The 11,707-nt window shown below is 36.5% G+C and overlaps 1 protein-coding gene across 1 annotated transcript; it reads right to left on the reverse strand.

Annotated features, from left to right (window-relative positions):
- Nucleotides 1–7,325: 7,325 nt before the first annotated feature.
- On the reverse strand, nt 7,326–8,282 carry LOC103561511 (olfactory receptor 11G2-like). Its single transcript, XM_008536161.2, has one exon. It carries the CDS (start codon nt 8,259–8,261, stop codon nt 7,326–7,328), a length of 936 nt encoding a protein of 311 aa, XP_008534383.2. The 5' UTR covers nt 8,262–8,282.
- Between the last annotated feature and the right edge of the window lie 3,425 nt (nt 8,283–11,707).

An 11,707-nucleotide genomic window follows, 5' to 3' on the forward strand; every position in this document is an offset into this window, starting at 1 on the left:
CCAACTTTTCTCCCATAAAAAGGTGTAATCATTAACCTTTGTGAAACTAAACTAAAAAGAAATTATGATATATTGCTGTAAAAGAGTAGTGTCTTTGGGTTAGCTACTTCTCTTTAGAGCTATGTTTTGTCACAATGATTTTCTTTAAGGTTCATTTAACCTTTAACTTTGTCAAGGATGAAAATAAGTCATAGACATTGTGTTACTGACTGCGGAAGACTCAATTAAGCCAAATGAAATTTAAAAGAAAATACACATATTTAAAAGGAATATGTCAGTTCTCTATATAAATCCACTTCTTTCAATGCCTCCCGGTTTGGCTGATTTTAGCTCTATTTTTGAAGTCTTAATCCAGGCTTGTTGCTATTTTCCAGTCCTTTCCTTGCCTTTGTCACAGCCCAGACGCAGATCAAATGTCAATTATCAGAAGAGAACATAGGATATATGTGATTTGGAGGGTATAGTCTAACCTTTTAATCATACACCAGAAGTTTGGAAAATGTAGTGTATCTAATTAACCATAATGAACATTTAATTATATGCACTTTTCTCTGTATAGTTACTATCACGAAGACACACATTTTATCATAAGTAGTCCATTCTCTAACCATAATTTTGACACCATCATTCAGTGTAGCAGAAAAACTTCTTTCTTTCACAATGCGACAGAACAGAAAATGGAAATCTTTGATATCTATCAGTCATGGATATGAATCGTTATTCCTTCTTTGTGATCTGTACTCTTACTGTAGCAGTGATTTTACCCCAGCTATACCTGTTGAATCTTCTGTGATTCTTTGAAGTATGGAAAGAAGGAGATTTGCAGGTGCACTTGAATCTGGCAAAGATAGAGTCCTAGACAAGGTGATTTCTCTCAAGTTCTTTCCAGCTGAATGAGTGTTTAAATATTTGGCCATTTCAGACTATTGTCATAGGCAAATTAAATTCTCTCATAATTTCCTCTCCATAATTCTTAACAAGTGTAATGGTAGTATCCATATTTTGCGAGTGGTGATATTTTATGATTTTCTAAGCCATGAATCAGGCATTTTATCCTTGAAGTATTATTATTTATCTCTCTTTGTAAATCATTCCATCTCTAAAAGCACTAGGCAACTTTCTCTATATTATGCAATAGTTGACAGAATAAAATCACTCACTCTGATCAATAGAGCCAAACAACTGAAACCTACTTGGATCCCTTTTCTCTAAGAATAATTCATTTGGCCTGGATTGTTGCATTATTATCTTAATTTCTGGTAAATATTGGCATGGTGATTTTTGTATTTTTTTTCTAGTTGTAAAAAAATCAAATTTTTCCTAGTTTAATTTTCCCCTTTCCTGCTGTCCCCTCAGTTATTATTTTATTCGTAATTTTTATAAAAATTGCAAATTATAAATATAAAAAATTATAAAATGATAAAAATTTGTAACATTTTATAATTTATGGACACATTTAATGTTGTAAGTGAAAATACTACGATCAATGCGGTATACAGATGGAGTAACATATCAGGATTATGTAACCTACCAGTTTGCACTTGGACTTCGAAAGTAATGTCAATATGAAATCCTAGACACTTAATCTTCATCATCCAGTGATTTTATTTTCTGCTCTGAGCTTCAGACGGAAGCAGTATATAAACGTATCCCCTTGATAGGAGGCATAAAGAAAAAAAGCTCATTTGATTATCTTAGATTCCTCAGAGACTGGCAGTAAAAAAGCAATTGGGATTGTTAAAATAGACTTTTGACATTACAGAAAATGAGACACCATTTTTCATCTATCAAAAGGACAATACTGTAACGGCCTTAATCATTAATTAAGAGGGTATGGAAAGATGTCACTAGAGGTGAATTATGGGATTTTTGTATGAAGTTTCTTCTTTGTTGTAGTTTATTTTCTACAATGAACATTGATAACTGTCATATTCAGCCAAAATATAAATATTCATTCTAGATTATTTAATTTTAATTCCAAATTCTTTGGAATTTATTGATAAATGATATAAGTTTTTACTTAACTGTAATTGAATAATAATTAATTACACTAAAATTTGCAAGGTTTCCTTTATCATTTATTGAACTCCGAGATAGACGAGGTTCAGCTTCGGGTTTATCCATGTTTTTTCTTTTTATTTTAAGCAATAAATACCCTTTATTTTTCTATAGTCTTGTCATGTACATCAACTAAAATAATTCTAAATTGGGAATGTCTAAATTCTCCCCAGGAGTGACTCCTGTATCTTATCTGGTGTCTGGTCTGCAAGCCAGTCAGGGGTGCATGCAATGTGGCAGTCAGGGGACAAACTCTAGGCCTCGGCTTGCCACCAGCTGCTTGTGTTATGGGCCTTGGGTTTCTCAGCTGTAAAATATGGAGGATGGACAAAATGAGTGGTTTTCATGCTCCAATCCATGGAGCTCTGGAGATTCCTGAAGGCATTTTATTTTTAAATAAAGGTCGTATTGGCTTATAACATTGTATACATTTCAGGTGTACATCATTATATATCAGTTTCTGTATAGACTGGGTCATATTCACCACCAATAGTCTAGTTTTCATCAGTCACTGCACATATGTGTCCTTTTACCCTTTTGCCCTCCTTCCACCCCCTTCCCCTTTAGTAACCACTAATCTGTTCTCCTTATTCATGAGTTCCTTTAGCTCCCATATATGAGTGAAATCATTTAGTGTTTGTCCCTCTGTCTGGCTTAATTTATATAACATAAGACCCTCAAGGTCCATCCATGTTGATGCAAGTGGTACAATTTTGTCTTTTTTGTGGCTGAGTATTATTCCATTATATGTATCTCATATCTTCTTTATCCATTCATCTGTTGATGGGCACTTGAGTCACTTGCAAGTCTTGGCTATTGTGACTACTGCTGTAATGAACATAGAGATGCATAAATCTCTTTGGATTACTGATTTCACATTCTTTGGATAAACACCCAGTAGTGGAATAAGTGGATCACATGGTATTTTGACTTTTAATTTTTTCAGGAATCTCCATACTCTTTTCCATAGTGGCTGCACTGGTCTGCATTCCCACCAGCAGTGTATGAGGGTTCCCTTCTCTTCACATCCTCTCTAACATTTGTTATTTCTTGTCTTAGTTATAGCCATTCTGATGGGTGTGATATGACATCTAATTGTACTTTTGATTTACATTTCCCTAAGAATTAGTGATGTTGAGCAACTGTTCACATGCCTATTGCCCATCTGTATATCTTCTCTGGAAAAATTTCTGTTCATGTCCTCTGCCCATTTTTTGATCGGGTTTTTTGTTTTTTTGTTTATAAATTGTATGCGTTCTTTATATATTTGGAAATTAACTGTTTGTCAGATATATGATTTGCAAATATTTCCTCCTCTTAGATTGTCCTTTTGTTTTGATGCTAGTTTGCTTTGCCTTGCAGAAGCTCTTTAGTCTGATGAAGTCCCACTTGCTTATGCTTTCTATTGCTTCCCTTGTCTGAGAGGACATGGTATTCAAAAAGACCTTTTTGAGTTAGATGTCAAAGAGTGTACTACCTACATTTTCTTCCAGAATTTTTATGGTTTCAGGTCTTATCTTCAAATCCATTTTTGAGTTTATTTTTGTGTATGGCATGAGATAATAGAATACTTTCACTCTTTTGCAAGTGATTATCCAGATTTCCCAACACCGTTTATTGAAGAGACTATCTTTTCTCCACTGTATGTTCTTGGCACCTTTCTCTAAGATTAGCTGCCCGCAGATGTGTGGTTTTATTTCTGGGCTTTCATTTCTGTTCCATTGGTCTGTGTGCCTGTGTTTGTACCATTACCATGATGTTTTGGTTACCATGGCTTTGTAGTACATTTTGAAGTCAAGGATGGTGATGCCTCCAGCTTTGTTTTTTTTTTTTTTTTTTCTCAGGATTACTTTAGCTATTTGGGGTCTTTGGTTGCCCCATATGAATTTTAGGATTTTTTTGTTCTATTTGTGTGAAGAACGTCATTGGGATTCTGATTGGGATTGCGTTGAATTTGGAGATTGCTTTGGGTAGTATGGACATTTTAACTATGTTTATTATTCTGATGCATGTACATGGAATATCTTTCCATTTCTTTATGTCATCAAATACTCCTTTCAATACTGTCTTATAGTTTTCATTGTATAAGTCCTTCACCAGCTAGGTTAAATTTATTCCTAGATATTTTATTCTTCTTATTACAATTGTAAATGGTATTGTGTTCTTGAGTTCTCTTCCTGTAAGTTCATTATTAGAGTATAGAAATGCAATTTTATTGTATATCTCTGCCATGAGACAATGAATACTATGAGGAAAAAAATGTGTCTTATGTGCTTTTGCACCAAATTTATTTCCTGGCTCAGTGTCTGGTATTGTAGGTGCCCAGCAACAACAATAAAAACATATAATTGAACAATGAGGGAGAGGATGGCTACACATAAATGTAGTAAACTACTTACAGTTTGTCACATATATTTGTACAAGTCCTAAGAGGAGAAAGGCATTTCTCATATTTTCTCTGAAGTACCAAAAGTCTGAATGAAATCATATTAAGCTGTTCTTAGGGTGATGCTTCAACTTTTCTATAAATGAATAGGCTCCTAAGAAACCCTAGAATTGTGGGAGTAAAAAGTATTTTCTAGATCTAATTATCAGAAAATTCCTCTAGCAAGTTATTCTTTGTTTAAAAACAACTGTATTATTATTTATTTTTATATAAATAATACAGGCATATGAGCAAAGAATTGAAAGATTCAAAAAGGGCGTGAAGAAAATAAGTCTCCTTTGCTCTCTTGCTCCTCACATGTCAGATTTCCCTCACCTGAAGCAACCCTTGTTATTGTTTCTGGACCTCCTTCAGGAGACGGTCTGCACCTTACATGAAAGGTAGCCACACTCTGCTGCTCACCTTGCTTTTTTCACTCAACAATATAGCTTGGAGATATTACATAACATTACATATAGAACTATTTCATATTTTATAAAATTGGAGACCTATTATTCCATCGTATGAAAAACACAGCTCATTTAACTATTCTCCCAATAGTGAGACCTGACGTTTTCTCAACATTTTGCTATTACAGGAATGCTGCATTCAATACTCTTGAACATTCTTTATTGAGTGATTCATGAATCAGAAAGCATCCCATCCGACAAGAAGAAAGGAACTCCATATAGCTACAGAAAAGGAAAGGTTCTTAAAGGCAACAGTATAGCAGAAAAACAGAAATTATTAGCAAAGAGTGCATTGTTTTAGGCAAGGTGGCCCTCCTAAGGGGAACAGAAGACAGAAGCGGTCTTTCACTAAATTTTCTAGTGCTGACCAGGAAATTTCAGGTTGGCTGATTAAAGGTTACATTTCTGAGGGAGGTTGAAACTGTAATTAGGTTAGGTAGGAAGTCTTGGTTTACTGCTGAAGAACCTAAAATAAGTGTTTCCATTTTGGGCCCCTTGTCTCCTTTTTAACACCATTATAGGCTTATCCTGCTTTTTCCTTTTTTGAATGTATTAGTGCTCTTTCCATGAGTTTAGAGTCTTTTCTGTATGTTATTTGTTTAAATCTTTTTGTTCATTTTCCTTTTGGGATGTTGTTCTGTTGTCTTACTGTTTACAGAGCTTTATATATATTAAGGAAACAAACATTGTTTAACTGGCAAATAATTGAGAAGTCCTAAAGATAGAAGTATAGGATTGGTCAGTAAAAAAAAGTGACTTGGGTTAGTGAAAAGGGTAGTGGGTAGGAAATTTTTGTTTTTTACCATCAAAGGTAATATTCTCAGCAAATCACTCCTGATTCCCAAGCCCCGTTTTCTTCCCCTGCGGAATCCAGTAGTTGAAATGATGAAGACACTTCAAAAATAGGATGGTCTTTCATTCAGGACCAAGATGGGAGTTCAAAACTAGACCAAGTTACTAATCCAAATCCTGAGTAAATATTTTTACTGATCTACAATTGCAGAACACCTCCAATATAAAAAAAGAATACAGCCTAAATCTGATCTCCGTGGTCCTGGTTTTACCTCTTATTTTACTGTAAGCCCCAGCCAATCCACCTCGCTTGCAAGGGTGGAATCCTTGGATATCTGGAGCTGTTAGCAATGAAAAGAAAATCAGACCTACATTCCAGATATGTATCTATATCAGTCCCTATATGCAGTCATCTCTGACTTTTGGGTTTTGCGTGGCTATGGTACAAGATCATCTTCTGAAAGTGACAGAAGTGAGAATGCATGAATTTAGATATAATAGAACAAAAAAATCTGGTTATGTTATGACTAAGCAGCTTGTATTAAACTAACTCATCTGCCCAAAATAACTATAAAATCTGGACAAAATATATAAAACAACTATTTTAAGGCAGTGGAGAGTAAACAACACAGGAAAGACTTCAGAAGCTACAATTCCAAGAAGGGAGGGTCAAGGAGATGAGGTCCACGTTCACCTTGGTTGTTTTTCCCTGAGGGCATTTGACGATTCACTGGGTCAGGGAAGTATGGGCATGTGGAGGCACATGGGAAGGAATGAGGGTAGGCAGAATAAGTCTCAGCAAGAGCAGCAGTTTCACTGAACTGAGGAAATAAAGGATTTGGTGTTTGTGGCTGCCAAAGCAGTTGGGGTTTGAGAACCAAATCCTGAAGAGAGGAGGACCACAGAGAAGTGAGGCTCAAAATATGATATGATATCTGTTCAAGGAATTTTTGGATTTCTAAGCCATTCATGTGCCAGATGAGATTTGAAGAAATCTAGCAGAAAGCAAAAACTGGGTGTCTGAAAAGCTGAACAGAGGTTTCAGGATTCACAGGGTTCAAGGAATACAGAAATAGGCAGTCAGGCCCATTAAGGGGGAGGGGACCTAAACAATCCAGGCTTACAGTTGAGATCCCAGAAAGGACACGTTCCTGGAATAAGAGTTATATTCCAGAAATAATAGCAAAACTGGTGTAGATTATTTTCACAACACCTAAAAATAGTCCTTATATGAGACCACAGTGATCTGCTTCTACCTATTGTGGAAAGAAAACTTTTGTAGAGTTACCTAACCCACTTTCTTTACAACTTTTAAATGTAATATTTGGCATTCAATGAAGAAAATTGAGGCATGGTAAAAAACAGGACAATTGGTCAAGAACCAAGAGAAGAAACAAACAACATACACATGCTCACACGTGATTGAGAGTTTAGTCAATACTGGAATGAACTATTACCTGAATAAACCAAGTTTATTTTTTTGGTTTTTAACTTGAAAATAAATGAAATACAATTTTTCTAAATAAGGTAAAGACAATTTGGGGATCTAAGAGCCCAAAAGCCTTTTCGTTTAACACTTTTTATATTCTCAGAAATTTCTGCAGGGCATTTTTCATATCTTTGTTCCTAAGACTATATATCACAGGGTTGAGGAGTGGGGTCACAACAGAATAAAACAGAGTCACAATCTTCTGTGTTCCAGCTTTATGCTCAGTTGTTGGGCTCCCATACATGACCAGTACTGAGCCATAGAACAGTGAAACCACAGCCAGATGAGACCCACAGGTGGAGAAAGCCTTTCTTCTCCCAGCTGCTGAAGGGACTTTCAGTACAGTTCTTAGGACCAGAGCATAGGACCCCATGATGTAGAGAAAGAGAATGATGATGGGCACAGCATTTAAGGTGGAGAAGACAAGCTCTACCACAGGAGCCTTTTTGCAAATGAGTGCTAGAAGAGGACCTGGGTCACACAGGAAGTGGTCAATAATCCTGGATCCACAGAAGGACATCGGGGAGACGATGATGATAGGAATCAAGAACCAGAGGAAACCAAGTGCCCAGCAGCTGACCACAAGATTGGTGCAGAGACGTCCAGTCATACGAGTAGGGTAATGGAGAGGCCGGCAGATGGCAAGGTATCGATCTAATGCCATAATAGACAGGAAAAAAGATTCTGTACAACCCAAGGAGAAGAAAAAGTAGAACTGGAGAAAGCACCCAGAGAAGGAGATGACCTTGGTGTCAGAGAGGAAGTTGGCCAACATGTTGGGGACAGTGGAGGTGACGTAGCAGATCTCCAGGAAGGAGAAGTTGGCGAGCAGGGTGTACATGGGGGTGTGGAGTCTCTGATCCCAGCGCACAGCACAGATGATGGAACCATTGCCCATGAGGGTCAGGAGGTAGACAACAGAGAAGAGCAGAAAGAGGAGGATCTGCCCCTCCCTGGGGCAAGGGAAGCCCAGGAGGATGAAGCCAGTGATGGCGTTGGAGTTGTTGGGGGTGTTGGAGATTTTCATGGGTCTGTACTGTGAAAGGACCCACAATTACTAAATAGCCCTGGAAAGCAGAGGGGCTTCATTTTCCTTGTCCAAACTGGAAACAGAGATTTGTTCATTTTTTTATTATTAATTAAATATTTATAGAGTGTTTATTATTTGCTGGGTATTTTTTCTAGATATTGTGCCTACAGCAGTGGCCAAAATAGATGAAAATCCCTACATGATGTAGCTTACCCCAGGTAGGAGAATGCAATTTAGACTGACATTACAATGTATAATTCTCCTCTTCTCTCCTCTTAAACTAAATATATTGGGTTAGCTCTCTTCCTGGCAAATACGTTTTTAAGAGTAGGCAGAGGTTATTGCTATGTTAAATGGCAGTGTCATGGAAGTGACTGGGGATACACATGATCCTTGCATTTAGAAAGGTTTCTGTAATTTTTTTTAAATGAATGGATAAGTGCATTTGCCAAATGCTCATGAGCAGTCTCCTAATGCAGCTGCTTTTACACAGGTGCCTTGTTGGCTCATGTGATTCTGGAGCCCAAAAAATGTGGGATTTTTGATGTCACTTAAAATTACTTGTCAGTTGGCTATATTTCAAGCTAACTTGTTGATTTATTCTCTCTAATACCATTATCTATCAATTTCAAGAATAAATCCATCAATGTTTGCTGGGGAAAAGAACCTGAAAACATAGCACATAAAGCTATCTTGATAGGTATCCTGAAAGATAACATTAACATCATTAATCTGACCAGCTTCAAATAGATCTATGCTCTGGGATAAGGAGGCATTGGTGTGCTAGAACCCTTTCTCTATGCCACGTTTGTTTAGGATATTACTTGATTCCATGTCAAGGGTCACTGATGTGTGCAATAATAACTCTCATGATTCTAACTATCTCTGTCTTAATGTTTATCATGACAGGACTTTGCTGGCTTCAGCAAGGGTGGAAAGGCAAGGGGGAGAAGGTAGCTGCGTTAGGAGCTCCATCTTCTAAATGTTTTTGATGAGCTTTTAAATTTATCTGTCTAGGAGCTCAGAGTAAGTTTCAAATGATACTGTATTTCTCATGAAGGAGAGCTGAAAGCAGATAATACGAAAATATCTCATATTTGTGAATCGATTCTCTGCAATATTCATTTGGGATTAAAATATTCAGGACTTTGCCTTTGTTGAAGAATTTTTCTTTTTCCCCCTAAGTTGCCTTATCTCTTCTTAGAATGTTTTAAAACTAATATTGTGGTAATTTGTCACACTGCTTACTCATATATGGCAGAAGGTAAGATTTGATATAAACGATGAACACAGACTATTTTGGTCTCAGAAGTTAAAACAAAACAAAACAAAAAATTGATGAACATTGTGAGTTTATGCTCAATTTAGAGAAATGACAATGGGCTTTAATCAATTCAAGGAATCTCTTGCTTAATAGTGGCTGTGCATTTTGGATCTGGATTTTTTTTGCTGCTTTTCCTCTAATCTCAATTTATATGCAGTCATCTATTTGACCATCTTATTCCTGGAAATGTGGATAGTTGAGTAAATATTTGAGGACCTTCTTTTTTTTTGCCTCATGTTTGTGTCAAATCTCTTTTTCACTTAGCCTTCACACACAATTCAGCTGCAATTCCTCTTTGTTGTATTTCTAAAATACAACTTGATACATCTGCTGCCCTCTCTTTCCTCTACATCCTCTAGTTCAAGCTACCATTGTTATTTCTCTGGGTACTACAAAGGCCTCCTGAATGATCTATCTGCTTCCTGCCTTTGAATCTCTATACAGCACCCTAACTGACGTTTTAGTAATGTAAGTAAGCTCATGGTTTTCTTTGTGTAAAAGCATTCAGTAACTTCCCTACCTAGAATAGAATCTGAGCTCCATTTTGGCGCATGGACCTCTCTGAATGATCTGTTCTCCACCTGCTTCCTCAATTTCTTCCCCTACCCTTCCCCCTTTCCTGGTCTGCCTTTTCCTCATTCTCCTTCTTTGGTTACAGGCCTTCTTTCTATCCTAGAATAAGGCAGTCCTTCTCTAACCTGATTCTTTGCTCTAGGCCGGAAATCTCATCTGGAGCCCATTCTTCAGAGTCCAGCCTAAATATTCTTTTCTTCTGAATACCCTAGGTAAATTCCCCTGTTATTCCTTTGTTCATAAATTTTTACTTATTTTCACCTTAGTATTTATCTAAATCTGAAATTATTTTATTTCTTTACTTATTTGTCTGTCTTTGCCATTCGAATGAGGGCAGGGACACTGTCTGCTGAATTCATTACTTTATTGTAGTTGTGGCACCTAGTAGGTGTTTAATAAATTGTTGTGTAACTGCTCTCTTTTTTTCCCAAAAATAGTTTTCTAATTTTAAAATGTTTATCATAGAAACTTTGGAAAATGCCTGAATTTTAATGAAGATAATCAAAGTTTCTTTGAAAAATATCTATAAATAGAAGACATTTTGAGAGAAATATGTTCCAAGCCTCGAAACAGTGTTACTTAACAAAAGTGACTTGTATACCATGTGAAGCTAAAAAATAATGTAAAATTTGCAGGAAGGTGTTATTTAGGAACTTCTGTCTATTAACTCAAGTTACTAGAATATGGATATAGAGTTCAGGGAATTCATTTTAAAGGGCTTTTGAGAGATTGAACCTTCTTGGTAACAGATGCCATTTGATTATAACTGATTATCCGTTCAACTGCTAACATATGGGCAGCAGAGTGGAAAGACAAGGGCCTAAATTCTTTTAATTTTTTTTTAAACTTGCTTTGTGGAGCTAACATAGTTTCTTTTAATGTCTCTCCATTTTTGTTTCTTAAACGTAAAGTGGGAGTTTACTACATAATTCTTAATCCTGATGATCTCTGAGATGTTTATTGTGATTCTAGGAATGCCCAGACTCCACAGGACAGCTAGACTTGAAAATCTAGAAGTGATATATCATCCTAGAAGGAAAACGTGTGCTCGATGTTGTATTAATTATATATGACAATACAGGATTCAGGACAGTTCCTTTTCAGGATAGTTTTCCAAGTACAAGCCTGACAAAACTGTCCTGGAAAATAGGAAATGTGTAAAAAGATCTCATGCTAAACCTGATATTAAGTGCGATATAACCTGATATTAAAGGTAGAGAGATTTCTACTAAGCTGTTTTTCACTCGTCATTTGTCAGTTAGTTGCTAAGCATAGAAACAGCTGCTGTGTTAACCTTTCAGTCTAAGTTGGCTGGGTCCCCCAGCGTTCACAACAGTGGGTGCTTTGTCCAAGATAGAGGGAACAGGAGCACAGGGGCCTCAAAGCTCTGTCTCTGCACTCAGGCTGGTTGGAGAGAGAATTGACAAAACAAAACAAACAAGCTTTCCTCTTAAACTTGTGAAATTAGTCTTCAGATGTCTGAATGCTATATGTGTATCCAAACTTCCAACTTCTAGATGCTAATTTAACAATCTGGATTTTTTCA

The sequence above is a fragment of the Equus przewalskii genome, chromosome 1 (assembly GCF_037783145.1).
Source record: "Equus przewalskii isolate Varuska chromosome 1, EquPr2, whole genome shotgun sequence".
Lineage (NCBI taxonomy): Eukaryota > Metazoa > Chordata > Mammalia > Perissodactyla > Equidae > Equus > Equus przewalskii.